The sequence below is a fragment of the Fundulus heteroclitus genome, chromosome 19 (genome assembly GCF_011125445.2).
Source record: "Fundulus heteroclitus isolate FHET01 chromosome 19, MU-UCD_Fhet_4.1, whole genome shotgun sequence".
Lineage (NCBI taxonomy): Eukaryota > Metazoa > Chordata > Actinopteri > Cyprinodontiformes > Fundulidae > Fundulus > Fundulus heteroclitus.
In genome coordinates this window covers 16,772,639-16,792,450 of record NC_046379.1, presented here as the reverse complement: position 1 = coordinate 16,792,450, position 19,812 = coordinate 16,772,639, and the positions used below count along the sequence as shown (strand labels likewise).

Genomic DNA, 19,812 nt, shown 5'->3' with positions numbered 1-19,812 from the left:
AGCCAAAAAACACCTCAAGTGAGCGTAAAGACGTTTTAGTTATTTTGAATTTTGCCGACACCCTCAACCTTTTCTAATGTGATACTCTAAAATGCGCATACAAAACATTGATGGAAAGACGGCTATTCTCTGGTTTAGGAGTGGCTTTATACAACAGTATCAGTTCAGTTGTGTAATGGTAAATGGCTTGTACTTGTATAGAACTTTTAACTAGTCTTGATGACCTTCAAAGCACTTTACACTACAGTCTTAGTCATTCACACCCTGACGGTGGTGAGCTATGTAAGCAGCTACAGCTGCCCTGGGGCAGGCTGACAGAGGCGAGGCTGCCATACAACAGCGCCACGGGGCCCTCTGACCACCGCCAGCAGGCAATGCGGGTGAACTGTCTTGCCCAAGGACACAACGGCAGAGACAGTCAGAGCAGGGGATTGAACCGGCAACCCACCAATTGCAAAACAAACCCCCTAACCTCTGTTCCACCATCACCCCAAGAACCTTTCTACCGCTCTCTATCATTGTGCTTGGATGTAGCACTGTGTGAACAGTCAGCTTGTTTTGTCTGTGAAGATTTCGTAGGCTATGGCATTTTTATTAGCAGAACCGAACAGCTCAACTTGAACAGATAGAGACACCTAACACACCTTTTTGTGTAATGAATCCATGTAATGTATACTTTCAAGTCTTGAACTAAATCACTGGAAGAAATTCTCCTCTTGATGATTTTCTAATTTATTGAGATGCACCGGTGAATGAAGTGTAAAAAAAAAAAAAAAAAGCAGAGCATGAGTGGGATGAGGCAAGTGGGGGTCAGGTGGGAAGAGGACATGGCTCCTTACGTTATCAGGTCCTTCTTACTCTCCTTGCATTGGACGTACTTGGGCTTGGGGCTCGGCATGTTAACGTCTGTGGTGTAGGATCGATCATCCAGCAGGTCGTGGAAAGGATCCAGATCGTCGGGCTGAAGAAAGGACAGAGACACAGTATTTTCACTAATGTTCATCACCGAATCTTTGCTTCTCAGCTTGCATGCAGTCAACAATCTGAAAGTGAAAGCCCAAAATTCTGGTGTGAGTCTTTTCCTGTCTGCTTCCCTACCTCTTTGTCTACTTTCCACACACACACACACACACATACATCATATGCACTCTCAGGCTACGGGGTCTTGTCAATTTGGATGCAAATTGGTGAGCCAGTGTGAATATTGAGCCCGTCAGTCTAACAGCGCTGGAAAATGGAACAGCCGAGAGGAAATAATGCCGAACCAATGGTGTTAGTGTCCTCGCTTGTGGTCATGCCTGTGTTTGCAGTGCTTGTGTGTAGGCATGGAGTGGTCTGGGAGTTGCCTCTTGTAAAGAATCCCATCTGCCACTAGATGGCACTGTGGTGTGGGATCAGATCGCTGCTGGATGTGCAGCGTGGGGCTGTGCTTTTGTCTGCAGTGCATGCAACCAGGGCACGATGCAAGTTGATGCAAATCCCTTTCCCCTTCCATATTTTACAGTGTAGGTACAGTAATGGCCATAAAGAGCGAAGTCCAGATAAAGACTAAATTGCCCAGCTGTCAAACCCGTTTCTCCAATCAACGGCGCCCTGGAATGGAGATTGACGCATGCAGCCAGACAGAGGACGCAGAAAGGGAAAAAGTAGGCTACAAGGATGGGACTCGCAAACTCACTCTGACACCCTCCCATAGAGACAAGGGTGCAGCAGACACGCTCCTATGAATATTCACACAGCAAAGCAGGCTCGTGCACCCACACGCGCGCGCGCATCAGCGCTCCGACAGGCGCACCCAGCAGTGGTGCATTGATTTCCAGCGGTTCTTTGATGAGATGAGCTATTCCGACTCCCTCCCAAGGTGCTACTTTGCATAATTCATTTTGGAGAGGAGAGAAATGTAAAAAACAGAAAGCCAGCATGCAGGGAGCACGGAACAAACAGGGCAGACGACTGTAGTGCACGGCAATGCTGGTATTAGTTAACAGACGGATTCATTAGGTTTTGTATAAAAATAGAAAAAATAAAAACCTTTCAGTGACTTTCTACTGTTTTTGCAAAGAAGAGTGAGTCAGACCGAGAGGTAAGAGACCAAGAAGACATGGCAAATGTTTGACTTAGAGACTGTGTTTAATCAATGGCTGCAGGGAGATTATGCATTGAACAGACAGTATTCTTTCAGCCTCCAAAACGGCAACTGCTGCTATATAATCATCATCAGTGACAAAACTGTTTGCCGTTTGTGCTGTCTTCTATTCTACTCTCCACCGCTTGTTATCATTTCTGTCTCGTCGCTCTGTCACAAAGGTTTTCTGAGAAGACAGTTTGTCTGTGATGCAGCATCATGAAGCAAAACAGGAGAGCCTATAAAACCAAATCCCATCCAACGTGCTGTGCAAAAAAGTGTTAAGACAATTTTAAAATGTATTTGTTTTACGTCCAGTGTGCCAAACTTTCTACTAATCCTTTTAAAAGGGTCTTGATCGATTGTTTTTCAGGCGTTTTGAAGCTCAGATTTGTTTTTTCTTTGAACACTGGCAACTTTTCCTGGACCGGACTTGGGCACCCCTGCAATAGAACATCTTTGGGATGTATAGGGATGGGAGATTTACATCATGGACGTGGAGCTGTGAGACGCTATCATGACAACACGGACCAAAATCTCTGAGAGCTGTTTACGAAACCTCATTCAATTTATGCAATGAACAATTAGTGGGGTCCAGAAGGCAAAAGAGGGTGCAACCTTGTATTGCTTAGTTATGCCTAAAGTTGCTGGTGAGTGCGTCCGGGTAAATAATTATTCCTATCATCTGCTGCATGCAAGAAAGAGTTTAGCTAATAGCTTATCGGGACTTGTCTTGTGCGTGCAAAGATAATATTTTATGTCTGTTACCTGTTAACATACTGTAGGCAATTTTCAAGGAAGAACAACAACAATGGAGCAGATTATGTCTTTGTAGGACGGCGTTAAAATTAACAATTCTCTGCTAAATTGGTTGTTGTTGTGTAGACATAGCTGTCATTGAATATAGAAGTCCATTTGTTTGCCTGAATGATCAGATAGGTGACTTATAAACGACAGCATTCCCCTGAAAACACTCAGCGACACAGCACAAGCTAAAAGCGAGGGGGGGGAAAAGTGTCTTCTTGAAAGCACAAATATAAAGACTATATTTTCTGAGGGCTATTTAAAAATACACATTAAAGTTTGCATTGACAGGCTCACAAACACAGTACTTGTCTTAAGCACACTTTCCAGAGCCCCCCCTTGCAAAACACCCCCGTTTACCTCTTTCTCGTCCTCGTCTATGTGTTTGATCTTGGTGTAGTCTACCGGCAGGTCCCAGCAGTCTGCAGCATCCCCTATGCCGTAACAGCGGGAGCCCAGCAGGGCCGCCTGCCTCTGGGGGGACATGGGCTCTAGCGGGGTGAGTACCGAGTCCCCTGCGCCGCCGCCGCACAGACTCTTGCTCATACTCAGGTCCAATGTACCATTCTCATCAACATCTAGACCAGGGCTCTGGAAGGCATGTAATGGGTGTGTGTGTTTTTTTTTTATGTGCGTTTGTGTGTGCGGGTAAAGTGAGAGGATGTGAAAGCGGGTTGGATGATTATGGGGAAAGATAGGGGAATGCATAGAACACAAGGAAGCAAAGATGAGGAGAAGGGGATAAAAGACAGAGAGAGGTTCTGATTAATTAGAAATCAAACATGTTCATCTTTAGATGGGCAAAGCAGTGCATGGTTTATCGTATAACAATACATGAAAAGTGCCTAAATCTTCTAATTGTTAAGTTATTAGGAGTATAAAATGGTTTAAGAACGCTAGCAGTTTAGATACCCATCTTCTTTTTTCTGAACCGAGTCTTTAAAGGAAGAAACAACATACTCTTGCAGTGCGGAGTAACAATGTTTACGCCAAAGAAGGTCAAAAGAAGAGGAGGTTTGTCAGTTCTCAAGGACGACTGCATCCCTGTGTGAAGCCTCTCCTCTCTGCCTCTCTCTGTCTTCCTCTTTCCTTCCACACCTCCATGCTCTGCGCTTTGCAGTCTGAACTGTCTGCGTGTGTTGGGCATGTGTGAACCTAATGTGAGTTGACATCGCAGGGGGCGCAGGGGACGAAGGTTAGGGGTGGGGTTGCGAGCAGCAGCAGCAGCAGCAGCAGCAACGCCTCGAACTAGACTGCTGCAAACCCAAAAATAGGAGGCAGAACTTTACGGTGCTCTGGAACAAAGTGGGCCACGTCTACAAGAGTTAAGCATTAACTTTTAATCCAAAACTTAGGTTTTCTTCCTAAACGCCGCATAGATAGACACTTTAGTTAGGGTGTCTCCTCGAAAATTAATATTTTAGCTTTTTAATGTTGGATTGTGTGGAGTAGTTTTGAGCCATCAGTATCTAATCAGCAGTAGGGGAATCAGAGCAGGGTCTGATCAAAAGGGACTTTCCTTCACCTGACACAACTTAGAATAACATTTTTACAAGAATTATTATATATGGCATATTTTTTTTTTTTTTTGCACCTTGTCACTCTTGCAGTTTTGTAACTCTGCAAGACAGGGAATTGTGGTTCTTTCACTAACGGTTCCCAAGGCAAGCTCCTGCTTCCAACCACTCTTCCTCACTGTTCAACCTTCTCCCCACACAATGGTACATTTGACACCCTCAAATGCCATGTACTAAAACCAAGAACGATTCTGCAAAAAAAACAATCATTTTTAAACATAAATGGTATGCAACAATTATATTTAGATACATACATCATTGTAACATTATCAAGTGAAGTTTATAACACTGATTGGCTCTTCTTCACAGCACTTTTTGGTACAAGAAATCAGTCAACAATTAAACATTTTGTTTCCAGATTTGATGAGTTATAGAAAGGTAAAATAAAACAGTTTAGGGATCTGACAAGGTCCAAGTTGCCACATATCTCTGAATTCGCAGCTCTTGTTGGGGGTGTTGTCCATTTGCAGTGGTCAGTATCCATTAAAAATGGTCCAAGGAAGGAAGCGTGAGGAACCAAAGACATAGTCATGAGCAGCCAAGGCTCACTGATGCATCTATAGAGCGAGTGCTGACCCATGAGGTCAGATCCTACAGATCAGCTACTGTACCTCAAACTCCTGACTGCTGTTTCTGATGTAGTTATGTAGGGGGACCTACCTCACTCAAAAGCCCTGTCGCTATGTCAATAAATTGAACAAATAATAAGTTTTTTTTTTTGTTTAGCCTTCTTGCTATCCCAAAATGAATGTCACCCAGGGTAGTGAGCCATGTCACCCAGATCCAGAATTACCTCTGTTAAATCTTCTCAACCAAACAGCCTCTGTAAGCTTCAGTTATTTCTTTCCATGGTGGCTATACTCGATGTGTCCTTCCTCTAATAGATCATGGGATTTTTTTTTTACCAGTCTAATACCTAAACAAAAATTGCAGAAGGTAAAAGGGAGTGAAAACAAATACAATTTGCTATTTTCTGGCGAGATAGGATAATAACTGCTGGTTTTAGGGGGAGAGTAAAATTCCAGTGGACTTCTGATTGGTTGGCCGAATATTTCAGCAGCCAAAATGCAAACAATAATGTTAGAAATGGGATGTATGAGTGGAACGTCAGTTATCCTGGGAGCGGCATGCTCACTTAGATAGTCTGGGACACAAGGCTATGGCACAAGGCTATCAGATAGCCCATTGGTTATACATTATTTTACTGATGACATGTGAGGAAGTGTACAGCCCTTGCATGGGCGTGTAGCTATAGACTTCTTTATAACGCTTATGGGAGGATCAGTCGGGCCTCTTGCTACATTCATTTTCCCTGCGTCGTGTCCGATCAAGAGCCCGTCAGCGCTGATGTGTCTGTAAACGTTTCTCTGACTTTTCTAGATTAAACGAGATTTGTGTTTTGTGCATCTTATATTCAAAACACTTTAAAGTACAAGTGGGGGTTGCCCAAGGGGAAAAGAGCTGGGTCTACCAAAGGTGAAGTAACACAAATAAAATTTGTTGAGCAACTAGTGGCTGCTCTTTTATGGTTTTGTAGTGTTACATGCTGTAATAATGCTTGGAAGCTTGAACTCCCAGAAAAGCTAAACGTGTATTAGGGGGTTAGTTAGTAGCCATTCTCTTATTTTTTGTCTCTGTTCTAAAATGCTATTAGCGTCACTCTACTCTATTATAATGTCTTCAAAATTCTCCATGCTGAGATTGTCCTAAATCCTGTATACTGTAAAAAAAAAAGATACTGAGTGCTCATTACTAACTCATACAATCCCACTTTTAAAAAAAAAACCCTACCCCTTTAAGGTTTACGCTTCGGTGGCATGTTCGCGCATGCCTTCATGGATGCTACTGTGCCTTCTTTGCCTCTAACTGCTTCTGCTTATCTCCTCTCTCCTCCTTGTTTCCCTCACTCCCATTTTTCCGGTTTTATGAGGAGGAAAGCCCGTTTTAATGTTGATTCCAGCTGACAGAGTCCCTAAGGGTGGATTCTCCTGGTGTCTGAAGCCAAACTTTGTGTGATGCACCCTGACTCAAACACACAGGGTGATAGATTTGCAACTGGACATGAATACTGCAACAACTACGGCCGCATGGATAAGCACTTGGGGATAGCTGTAAAAAAAAAAACGAGAATACAAATGGCAAATAAAATCTTTATTACTGACTGCTATTTAAGAGCATTAAAAGGTGAGTTAAACAGATGGGGACGCTAAGCAAAAAACAAAGAAAATATAAAAAATTTTTGCTCATGTCTGTAAAACGTCTTTAGTAAGTAATGACACTGAAGCAGAAAAAATTAGAGAGACGGAAGCAAAGGACAAGCCGAAAATGAAAGAAAAGAAAATTTTGTTGAATAAAGGTCATGTTGCTGCAGAGATCCGCACTGGGTGAGCCAGTTACCGATCATGTTCTTATGGATGTCTGCAGCAGATCAGCCCCCTCCTGTTAGCTGTTTTACTGTGCATCACTGTCAGATTAACACGGCCCACCCTTTCATATCAAATTACCAAAGAGGATGTGTGAGGACACCCTCTTTCCCCCACTCATTAGACGCTGCCTCTTTCTACTCCTGCCCTGTGGTAACCCATGACCTTTTTCTGCAGCTGGTAAAACCTGGTCTAAAGGGAGTCTGGATGAGGTTTCCCCACTAAGGCAAATCCAGCTAAATTTAATCATTCATAACTGATCAATGTTGCAGTTTGACAGACAGTATGATCAAACGCCGTGATTGGTACATTTCAGCTGCTTTGTGGATTTTTATGTTTGCTTCAGACTGCATGAATTTGCAGATGTTATGAAACTTTAATACTTTTTATTTATTTTTTTACTAAACGGGCTGATGAACATTCAGCTCACTCGAGTCCTATGTTGCTCTTTTTGATTGGAAGCACGGAGCAATCAATACAAAACAAATACACAATTTTTTGACCTCACAAACTGTGATGAGATTTTGAGGTTCTGTCTTTCTCAACATCTTAGATACATTATTCACACGCTGCCTTTGTTTGCTCAGTGCCACCAAGACAGTTGTTGCTCTTGTTATAACTAGTCTTGTCTGGTTTTGTCCTTTGGCCTCTCTGTGGTCCGGAGCTGTTAACGTCCAAACCACTGCCTTCACATAATGGCATCCTCAACACATACTGTTAATGCATTTAAAACAGAAAAAACAAAAATAACTAAATCAACCTTATACTGCGGAAGCACACTTATTCTTATACTTTTCTATTTGATATTCACCAGGGTATCCAACACTTTTTATTTGTAATCCATGACTTCCCTGGAGCTAGATATAGTTATAGATATATGTAGATATATGTTACATTTTTCTTTGCCACTGTTCAAGAGAAGTTTAAGAAAACATATCATTCAAGTGAGGCAGGTGTGCGTTGATATTCATAAGGCAGGAAATAACTACTAGAAAACAGCGACTGATCTAAACTTATTGATATCTATTGTCAGAGAGGTAATTACAACTGTGGCAAACAACGCTGGACAACCCAAATTGATTTCGAACCCGCAATGTGAGAAGGGGGGTGCTGTTAGAGAACTCAAACAAGGATTCCTGTCCTACCATCAGAAAGGTCAAAAACCGGAGTGTGCCAAACTCTACTGGGTATTTTACTGAACACATAATCTTTGGTCAGAGAACACTCAATGTTGGCGATTCTTACAGCACGTACTCCAGGTGGTTCCAGTGCGAAACACAGGGTAAATTGTGTGTGTTGGGGGGGGGACTCCATGTCCACTGTTCTTCATTTCCAAAGGGAAACCTTGCTGTAAAGCATGGCATCATGGGCACTTTGCAATATCAGGTCCTGATATTTATTTTTTAAAAGATTTTGGTGGTCTACATCAGAACACTCTCCAATGTTGAGTCTTTCAGCAGGATAAACTTCCACGACACATGGCCAATCCAACACAGAAATGATTCACCAGACACAGAATTAACCTATTTTCATGGTCATGTCAGCCTCCAGACTGAGAGGAATGGTCAAATATCCTTCTATCTACAGGCTCCAAACTTGTGAAATGTTATGGAAGAAGAAAAAAAAGTTATCTTTCTGGCTAGTAAGTTGTTGTTTTTTGGTACATCATTACCAGGTGTAAGGAGGACCATAATATTTAGGGGTTATTTGTCTAGTTCAGGATTCTTTTACTAATGTGACATGTAAGACTGACAATGAAGTTGAGTATTCCTATGATTTGTCAATAAATATACAAAGATGTAGCCTGTCCAAAGTTTTATGGTTCCAACTGATGCCAGACTACTTGTGTGATTAAAGTAACCCAAAGGTTTAGAGAGGACAAGCAAGTATCACGTGACCTGCTCCCACTTTTGATTTGCTCTGAGGAAGTGTTTCTCAGGACCTGCTGCCCTGCACGTATTAGGTGTTCCTTTGCCTCAACAGACCTGATTAAATGATGCTTTGTTAACAAACATCTGCTGAACTTCGTGGCCTGCTGATGAGGTTTTTCAGTCAGGCACATTGGGAAGCTTCTTGCATATGCAGGTCAATGAGAAGACCCCACATGCGTTGTCAGTGACCAATGTTCCTGTGGAAAACCGCAACCGTGAGCAAAATACAGTGCGTTCTAGCCCTTCAGCATCAAATCCAATGAAGTGATTGAGAGGGAGAGAGAGAAACAGGCGGTTAGCCTGGGTGTAAAAAAAATGAACGAGGTGAGAAAACGTGTGTGCGTGCGAGGCTTCATTCATACTCAGCAAAAAGAACAGCATGAGCCACGGCGTGAGGTGTTGAGATGAAAGAGGAGGAAGGAAAACAGAATCCTCTGAAGTCTCTCCGTCTGTCCTGAGAGCTTCCTGCTCATCTCGTCCCAAAGCATAGAGGGGGAGGGGGCAGCTTGGGGCACACAACGAAATAAGGTGAAACTACTGTACAAAAAAAAAAAAAATCCCGACTGCTCCAGGAGCTCATCCCTCTGAGTTTATTTTGGCCTAATTTTCTTTGGAAATAAGCTGCTTTTTGGCCCTTTCCCTTCCCTCTGCTCCTTGTTGTTTTACTCGGTCCTCTTCTCCTTTCACTCTGACATTTAAAAAATCTTCCCTCCTTGAACCCCTTTTCTTTCTCTTACTTTTTATTCTTAACTCCATTGCTCTGATTTTTCCAGCAGTCTGCTCTGTCAACATAAGCCGACGTTACACCTCTGCTGTGTGCTCCCTCTCTGGCCTCCATTTTCCAGCTTAGCATCTGGGCACAGATAATACAGGAGCACTGTCACCTTATCTCCTCAGAAGTGACACGCCGGACTCACGCCGTGTCAAACGACGCGTCGTCCCCGCTCCTATCTGATTCCCAGACGGAAAATAAAGAAAGTGCCTCGCTGAGCCCTGAGTGTAAGACACAGCTCTGGCTTGGTCAGGAGTCGTGTGCGCGCCGGCGTGGTTATGCGCAGCTCAAATCTCCTTATCTTTGTCAGTTTTCTCTGCCAGCATTAGTATAATGAAGGAAGGAAAGGGATAATCTGGCTGTGTATTGTTCTGCACCTGCAGTAGGAGGCTGCAGCATAACAGAGGAACTAGATACGCTGCATCTTTAGTATGACTCTTAGAAGTCATGTGAGGCTGCAGAGACAAATCTGGAAATTATAAAATCTAATAAAACATGTCATGCTTTAAACGAGAATTTTAGCTGGAGAAGCCAGTCATACGTATTTAAGCTTCAAAGTTCCTTCACTAAATTCAATCAAAAAACATGTCCATATTACACATGGCACATTTGGTTTAATTTAAAGGGTAACACACCCAAAACAACTTTTTTTTTTTTTTACCGAATAAACTGTGTAAATACGGATGTCTTATAGTGCTATCTACATGTCCTGGTCATTATTTTTGACACGCGCATTTGTTGAAATCCTACTTTCATGTCTAAAACTGTTTGTGTGACGCCCTCCTAAGTTTAATGTGTGTAATGCATTTGAATTTCAAACCAGTATTGGCTCAAAAGATATTGTGACATCACCCGGAAAAACTGATGTCAGAAGCTCTCCCGTCTCGTACATTCCATTGTAGCGAGTTGTAGATCAGTTTTCAGGTTAGCGATTTATTAGCTTTGCATTCAGCTAGTTTATTTAACGTTTATGTACTTTGTTCCAGTAGCCCATGCCCAGCCCTCCTCCCCGGCATGTTCCCTAGCCTCCTTTAAAAACAATTTTCCAATATTAGATTTGGGCAGGGCAAGACTAAGGTACAGGGGTGAGTTACACTTTAAAATGAAATGATGAAATAAATCTATATTAAAAATCTAATCTTTTCCCAACAAATGAGTCCACCATTGTAAGTGCTACCAGGACACGCTAGCAACAATGTGTACAATGTGGATACTTTTACTTGGTAAACAAGACTCAGCTACATTCATTGTCAATTAGATAAAATATGTGCATTTACTATAATATCTTGAGACAGCCATGGCACTAAGGTTTCAAGAGACACATACAGCAAAGTTGCTTTGTTTTATCCTTTCAGGTTTTCCAGCTCTATTTGTCATGGAACATAAAGGTTTTGAAAATTCTGGTAGCCTTTTGGAAATCTCAGAAGTAATGTTTGAAGTTAGTTTAAAATATCAACGTCTGGGGTGTGCTCGATGGTACAGCGCCAGTGCCCACAACCCCTATACAGAGGTGTTGTGCCATAGGATGTCCGATCAGACTATGGAGATCACCCCCCAAGATACCTGTGAGATCACCCCCCAAGATGATAAAAGCACGGTGCAAAGCGGGCTCGTCTTCTTCAGACGACATCAGTTGTATTGAAGAGACCTCATCTCAGCTGAAGATTCCTCACGTTTGGACACGTGTTGGAAACAGTGATCGACACCTTGCTGGACAAAGCCGAGCACCACCTTTACCCCTTTGGTTGTTGGATTGACAGAGGAGATCGTAGGACTTTAATCAGGTTGGAAGTGTGCAACCAAAGAAGAAGGAGGAGTTTCTTCCACCTTTTCCATTGACAGACGAGGTTGTCTTTTCTGTTTTTGGCCGAGCAGTTCACAAAGACCGGCGAGAGCCGGTTTGAGAGAAGGTATCCCTCCCTCCACTGGACCAGGAAAATCCCTCTTTTATTTCTTATACAGAAACCGATCTGTGTCTGGGCAGAATTTATTTAGAGGAGTTGTAGAACTGTCTTTGAAAGTTTTACATGCTGTGACTGAATGCAGGTGATAAACTGCTTACTGTGTTTTCTTTTATTTGATTACTGTGAAAGCCACTGAGTCAACGATTGACTATTATTGTGGATTCTATCATTATTATTATGAACGGAAAAGCCACCGACGCCAAGTTTATTATGAACGTTATTGTTAGAATCCCTATTGCCCCTTTTACTTTCTTCTCTTCTCTTCTGTTGCTTTGGATTTTCACGCAGAATCTGTTTGAAGCCCTCATTGGGTCAACTAATGGCCTTTGTGTAGAGTTAGCCGCCCCTCGGTGACATCACGTGCTTGTCGTGTTTAAACCGTAGCTGTGGTTAGCCCAGGCATAAGCCGTAGCCATTTAGAGCTGGTAGCTTAGCAGCTAAAGCTAGCTCATTGTAGCCATTCGGCTAGTAGCAGGCCTCGCTTTAAAACACTATCACATCACTCCAGGTCAATTTCAACGCTTTTACATCATTTGTTTGTCTTAATGGTGATTATTCAATGCTTAATTAAGTGACACTTATTTTAAGTTATTCCTTTTATTTCCATCCTTGTGTTATGTGTTTGTATTTAGTAGTGTAGTGTGTTCAAGTAGTGTTAGTATTAAACATAATAATGTTTAATGCTGTAACATGTAATTTTTGGTTTAACACATTTTGAATAGTTTAACTGTGGTGGCCTATGTTTTTTTTTTCCAGATCTTTCTGTATTTTTATTTTGTCTTGGTATTGCAATATTATTGAAAGACTACCACAATGACTGTTGTCTCACACAGCTGAGATACATTAACTCTGCTCCTAGTAATTAGAGATTGTTCAAAGCAGGGTTGGCTAGAAAAAGCTATTTCCAGTGCTGTCTTCCAATTTTATAGTTCAGAAAGAAAAGGTGGGATAGACTAATATCAGGATCGGCAGGTTAAAGCTTCACAAAAAATCTGGCAATGGGTTACACCTTTCTGATTAATGCATCTTCAATAATGACAAAATGAAAAAAATTCTATATTACAAACTGGGTTTGATAGAGCCCAGGTAAAACAAATAAACCTAGTTATTGCACAAAAATCTTCATTTTACCCTAGAAGCCAAACCCTCATTTGAATCCTATGCTGCCTGTCCCAAACAAAGTAACATGGATTTAACAAAGCAGGGTTAACAGCCTTGCATTGGATAATTACTGCATAGATAATTATGTTTCAGCTGGCAACAAGTTATTTAACCAAAATAATGCAGTGAGAGAACGACACATCCTGTGGTCATGGAAAAGACATCAATCTATTTCAGAAGGGTTAAATTATTGCCATGCACCAAGCAAAGAAAACATGTAAGGAGATTACTGGGACTCCTAAAATTGGATTAAGAACTGTCCACCTCATTATCCAAAAACTAGAAAGGCTGTGGGGAACTATCTTCTTCACGAAATAAATAAATCTTGAACGATCGTGATTGCTGATCACGCAAATGTTTGGTGACATCGTAAAAAGACAGCATTAGAACTCTGAGGAATGTTCAATAGTGAAAGTAAGAGCATTATACACACACAAGAAAAATAACTCAAAGGATTGAGACCAAACAGCCGGGCAGCCATTAGAAGACCACTGAATGTCCAGTCTAATCAGAAAAAATACGCTTCAATTTGCTAGTTAGCTTAAAAATTGGACTCTAGAGCACCAAAAGAAGGTCATGTGTTCTGATGAGTCCAGATTTATTCTGTTCCAGAGTGATACATGCATCACGGTATGAAGAGAGGTGCATGAACTGATGCACCCATCATGCCTAGAGCCTACAGTATACGCCTGTGGGAGATGTGTTATGATCTAGAGTTGCTTAAATTCTTCAGGTCTAGATTCAGCAATGTTGTGCCCAGACAATGAGGTCGGTTGACTACCAGAACATACAGAATATTTTTTTAAATTTGTGAATTCCTTCCTCCCTGACATCAGAGGCATATTCCAAGATGACAAAGCCAGGATTCATCTAACTCAAATTGTGCAAGATTGCTTCAAGGAGCATAAAACACACCACAGTCCAGACCGTAACCCCGGTGAGAATCTTTGGGATGTGCCTGAGAATAACATGCGCAGAAGTCCTAATCTCCTGTAATCTCTGGAAGATTGTTGAAAAAAAAAAAACAAATCTAGATGGCAATAAAAGTTGTGACATTGCAGGTTTTCAAAACAATGCCACAGTGAATGAAGGCCGTAATCATAGCTAAGGGTGGTCCAACAAAACATTAGTGTGTGTGACTGTTCTTTGAACAGTGTAATTTTCATCTTACAACAATTCACCAACTAATTTTTGTAGCAAAGATACCCCCCCCGACACCCCCACATACACAACTCCCTTCAGTCCCTACCTGTGAGCACAAGTCCTGGGGTTTTCCACCCATGCCGTGGGGCATCTCCCGGCAGCGCGTGGAAAGATTGAGGATAGCGGTCGCCGCCATGTGTGCGGCCTCCATGTCATGGCTGTAGTCGAAGCTGCTCTTGCTGCATGTGCTGCTGGCACTGCTGCCCCCTCCCCCTCCTCCTGTGCCCCCTCCGCCCCCTCCACAGCTCAGGCTGCTGTTGCTGCTGCTGGGGGCGTAGGTGCTGGTGGTGCTGCTGGCTGAGCTGGAATTCTTGCAATATCGCTTGGCTGCAGGGAAACAAAATTAAACAGCTATTTTTTTTCATCATTTTATAACATTTGACTGATTAAAAATGTATGCAGCAAACTTTGAATACAATTACAACTCAAAGTGTTCCAACGAAAGGCACAAAACACACGGACAAAACCTTTAAATAAGATGGAATTCAGAAATTAAAAGGTTTACAATAATTAATCATATTTTGATTTTAAGCAGGCAGTCTTCCCAGCCAACATCCATGTATGAGGGGAGAAATTGGTTCTGAAATGAGTCCCAGAATGAATTGTCCTTGGGTTACATAATGGCCATAATACATATTAAAACTTGTATCAGGTGCCCACCTTCTCTTGCCATAATGGATTGTGTGCCATCAACTCTAGTGAGCTACTTAAAAGAAACCCACTGTGACCCCAGTCCCAATTAGTACCCATCCAGTGCTGAGCAAAATCCAGATGGGGCCCATGAACACATGTTGGCTGGGTTTTGTGTAATGTTTTGAAGGGGTCTTACAGAAATGTTACTTAGATCCTAAATCCATCCATCTTTACAGATCCAATCCAAATTTTCATGTCTCACAGAGAAGTCTACAGTCTCAGTAACTAAATATAATCTGGCACATTTGATAAATAGAGCTCAGTGTCATCTGCATAGTGATGGAAGTGAAATGATATTAATCAAAGAAAGAATCAGGCCAAGAGAGCTAAAGAAGCTGTGCGACATCATAAATAAAAATGGCCCCTGTGGTGGACAGATCTAATTGTACAAACTGAAATCTGTCAGATAGATATGAGTAAAACTCATAAAAAAAAAATCACCATTAAAAATAAAGTTAAATAAATTAAAACTTTTAATCCAAATCGCTTCACTTTCAGTTATTTTTCAGTTTCAAACTTTTGGAAAATATTATCCGTCTGCACAGCAGTAGAGATGAGGAAATGATGTCGTAAACTGCCTGTTGCGAACAAAATTGTAATTGTAATGTGGAAGAAATCAGACATGTCATGACAATGTCTTTAAAAAGTCTTATGCTGCTTTAAAATAGTACCATCATATCCTTTAGGAGACGTGTCCCTGTGCCCGTGAACTTTGGGTGCAATGGCCCGCTTCCCATACACTTGGTGGTTGTTGCTGCCATCAAAAGCGCTGTAGTCGAAGCTGGTCTTGGAGTACTTCTCCAGTTCCTTGGCCAGGTTGGAGCGGGGCGTGCTGGTGGAGACATTGTTCTTGTAACCATACTGTGGATAGTCCAGTTGTTTGACAAAGCACATAGGCCTGGAAAATAAATGACGAGGGGGTGGAAGTTGGACCGAGGCACTGAACATTGCCCAGGGGGAGGAGAAGTAACCTGGTTTTTGGTAAAAAAAAAAAAAAAAAAAAAAAAATGTGTGGAATGGAGGGAGGAAGGGAACGAGCAGACTGTGGTGGGAAAATTAATGTATAGATGATGATGGGACATGGAAAATGACTGAAGGTGCAGGGCTGTTCTGCTCTTCTTTAAGAAAAAGAAACTGCTTTAAGTATTTTTAACTAAATGCAGTAAAAAAAAAAAAAAACAAGTAAAGTTGAATAAATTATTTCTTTTATTTCTCTTTTATATGTTATTATCATTGGATGTCCGTTTATAGCCTCAATTTAGGCTTGGGAAGAAAACTGTGCCTGATATTCTCTTTGATATAAAAAATTCATGATATAAAAAATTCTAAATCACTTCTGATTGTTCATCACAGCATTTTCATGTCTATCAAAGACACTCATTCAATCGCAAGGCCACCGTAGTCATAAATGTGGTCTGTTGTTGTGGTCTGTGTTGTTCAAATCTAAAGCGGTTCGCCTTGAAGAAACAGAGAAATGAACGTGCAGTCTCTTGGATGCATTCTCAGGGGACAGCAGAACTTAAACATAAAACAAAAAAAAAAGGGGGAGACGGCAAGTTTCAATTACAGGATGTACAAGAAAAAAAAAAGGCAGAAATAAATGCCACATTGTATGAGCGTTTCACTGGGTTTACATCAGTGCATCATGTCACAACAAATTTCACAGCTTTGTGAAAAATTCAAATTGGACACAAGGAGGAAAGAGCCGAGTGAATACTACCTTAGGACTCTGTCAGAGGCTTGGTTGGACTTTGGGCCGTTGCAGCTCTGATGCTTCTCTTGGGCTTTTGCCAACTTCTCAGCTGCAGCAATCGGACATCCAGATAGACTGTAATTAGAAAGAAAATTGAGATTGCGCTGTGGAGCAGCACCATCTTTTTAAAGTTTTCCGTTGAGCGAACAGGGTGTAAAACGTTCGGCTTGTTAGAAGTGCTTGTCATCCAATCTGTCGAGCTGAAAACAGCGAACGACAGCTCAGTTCAGGAAGTCTCTGCTTGAGATATGCAGAAATAAAAAATGCAAACTCATTAATTTTCATCACTTTTAACACTTTGGATAACAGCGCAGTTAGAAACAGCTTGCATGTTTCTGGTTGAGCATCTTAAAATAATTCTCGGAATACATATTCCCATATGGTCAAATCTTGCATTTTCTATGTACATTCTACAGCTTGTTGCCTTCAAAGACCAGTAAAATAACAGAAGACGCACACATATGGGATTTACTGTACATGCCTCATTTATAGAAAAGGTTGAAGATTTTCTTCAAAATTGGATTTTGTGCAATAGCAATTGGTATCCACAACATAGTAATTAATGCTATTTGAATGCAACATTTAGAGAAAATAAGTTTTAAGAACATTTTAAGAATTAAAACAAATTTATGCCAAGAAGATAAAAAGTAATACTAAGAAGCAAATAGCATTCTGAAAGATGTTCTTATTAGGAGCGTATCTTGTGACAGGTGGATACCAACACTGCATATAAATGAGGCATCAATCAAAGACTTCATCATTCAGAGCAAAGACAAAAGTATCAACTAAATGTTAAACAATACCAATGTAGAAAGAAATATGCAAAGGAAATGGGAAAATGGTAAATATGCAATCTTATCCAAACATTTTTGACTTTGCAATCATGCTAAAGATTTGTTGCTGTTTTTTTGTGAATCAACACACTGTATCTGGTCACAGGGCAATACTCAAATAAAACTAGAAGGAGAGTACAGGACCAAAAAATATAAATCTTTTTTATTACAATTTTCCCCCGCATTTTTCTAAGTCTAACAAAACATTAATTTTCCTATGGCCTTATATGATTCATGAGTTATAAAATGGTTTCTTTTTATTGAAACCTCTCCAAAAACATTTTGGGCCCTGAAAGGCAAGTGAAGCATAATATTCTTATGATGTGTCCCTATTATTATGTGTCATAATTTTATTTTTATTCTTCAATTGTGTTTCGTTTATTCATATAATTATTTTTTTTCTTCAGCTCTGATGGCAACTTTTAGAAACATTCAAGAGTATTGTGAAAAAAAAAAGTATTCATTCCCCTTGAGTTTGTTCTCAAATTCAGATTTTATGTAGTAGATCAACAAAGAGAAGCACACAGTTGAAACGCTGAACAAAGATGATACATGGCCTTTAATATTCTTTAATCGGAATAAAAATCTCAAAGGTTTGCAGTGGATTTGTGTTCAACCACTCAAGGCAGTACATTGTAGAACCGCCTTTCACTGCAATTACTGCTGCAAGTCTTTCAGGAGTGTGTCTTTATCAGCTTTAATGTAAAGACTGCAATTTTCATCCAATCTTCTTTGCAAAATAGCTCAAGCCCAATCAGGTTTGAAGGAAAACATTTTTGTGAACATGGCCCCGCCTTAAGTCTTTGCAACATCTAATAGATTCTGTTCTAGGATTTCCCAGTAATCATCTCTCACCTGCTTCCCTGTCACTGCTTAAGAGAAGCGTTACAGGAATTCTCCAAGCTTTCTTTGGGCTCCATTTCGCCGCACTACCATTAAGACCAGGTTTGAAGAGTGCATAAATAACACTGGCCCTCTCAACAGGGGTTCCCTGTAGCTGCAGCCCGTTCTCTAAACAACTGAATGAACTTAAATTACACAAAAATGGGTTCTTTTGCGTATTTAGGTGAGATTTGAAGGATACTGTTTGTACTGTATCTTCATTAAGTGGTATAAAAGCAAAACAGGTTGAATTTAGGATCTTTTTGGATAAAAACACCACTTTTTTGGTCTATCACATAAAATCCTGAAACGCTACTCGGGTTTGAGGGTGTTACATGACGAAACGTGGAAAAGCTTAAGGGGCACGAGTACATTTGTAAGACACTGTGTCACGGGGAAGCATTTAGTTAATCTAAGATATATGTCCTGCTAACCAATTTCGCGAAAACCTTCATTTCGCTATCTTTAACCTCTATTATTCTCCATCCAGTCTGTCAACTGTATCGTGTGAGAAGAATTATTTCTGACAATGGCCCGGAGCCAGCTGTCTTCACGAGCACCTGCCGTGACGAGCACGTGCGCAGATGAGATTGTGGGAAAACGTGCGAAGCAGTATGTTGAGGGTTTTAATAGCAGCTCTTTCGTGCAGGAGTGAAAGTTTACCGCGCGTGGCTGTTTGGTGCCGCGGTTTGTCACCGAGCTCAGCATGGAGTCACCCGTTCTTCGTCCTCCCAGGTCTGCACCTCTCCTGTCACCCCAGCTGAGTGGCAGCAAGGTGCTAATGGCTGCCGCTATACCCGAATCCCTGAGCATCTGCTGCGGGTGACACTCTTTTTTTTCACTGTCACCTCACCCCCGTTTGACAGCAGCGCCAAGAAGCTATTTCAGTTCCTACCTCCGAACCTGCACCTGATGGATGCCTTTTTTTTTTTTTTCTTTTTTTTTTTTTTTTTTTTTTTGCCTTGAGCTGATGAATGATTTATGCTGTGGGAAGTGTGACTTACTGCATTCAAATCAGTCTCGGCTAAATTATGTGACTGCGAAGCTTCTGAAGTGTTTTGATAATTTCTCACGTTCACACACACACACGCGCGCACACACACACACACACACATGCACAAAACATTGAAAAAGGAACGGGTTTACCTAAAACCAAATTTAAAAAATAATTAGGACACCAAAAGTAGGAAGAAAAAAAAATTAATACCTCCAAAAAGAGATGATCAAAAATAATCCCACAATAAAAAAAAAAAAATGAAAAAAAGTGGGGGACAAATATGAGCTTCACTCAGGTTGAGCTCTTACCTTCTGTGAGAGTTTCTGTTGCTATTGACATGGCCGCGTCCCGTGCAGCCAGGCGTAGGACACTTAAGAACATTCTCATACATTGCCACAACTTCACACAGACAGGAGACAGGAGTGAAAGACAGGGAAGGTTAGGAGCCCTTTACAATCACCCATGAGCGCTATTAGTGCGTGAGGAACCTGGCATTATAAACATCATTAATAAATGAACCCAAATGACCTCTTTTTTCATTTTAATGAACACAAGTTTGAAAGGGCAGACGAGGTTTCCCACCATATTGCTTTCACTTATCCGGCTCTTTCAAATTAGTATTCATGGAATGGGGAATATTCATGAATAAAAAGATGTCATTTAGGCTTGACAGGACAAAGCCAGCGAAACAGAC

At 41.2% G+C, this 19,812-nt stretch overlaps 1 protein-coding gene across 6 annotated transcripts in view; it reads right to left on the bottom strand.

Moving 5' to 3' along the window:
- myt1lb (myelin transcription factor 1-like, b) overlaps window positions 1-19,812 on the bottom strand; it is a 95,921-nt gene that overhangs the window by 18,180 nt on the left and 57,929 nt on the right. For 3 of the 6 annotated variants that reach the window (XM_036150829.1, XM_036150831.1, XM_036150830.1), the window contains exons 7-12: window positions 19,427-19,517; window positions 16,374-16,481; window positions 15,325-15,551; window positions 14,007-14,287; window positions 3,290-3,520; window positions 840-961 (exon numbers count right to left, since the gene is read on the bottom strand). In XM_036150829.1, coding sequence (XP_036006722.1) covers window positions 840-961; window positions 3,290-3,520; window positions 14,007-14,287; window positions 15,325-15,551; window positions 16,374-16,481; window positions 19,427-19,517 — 1,060 coding nt within the window. The remainder of the gene's footprint in view (window positions 1-839; window positions 962-3,289; window positions 3,521-14,006; window positions 14,288-15,324; window positions 15,552-16,373; window positions 16,482-19,426; window positions 19,518-19,812) is intronic. The other 3 variants (XM_036150833.1, XM_036150832.1, XM_036150834.1) reach the window with 3 other exon arrangements.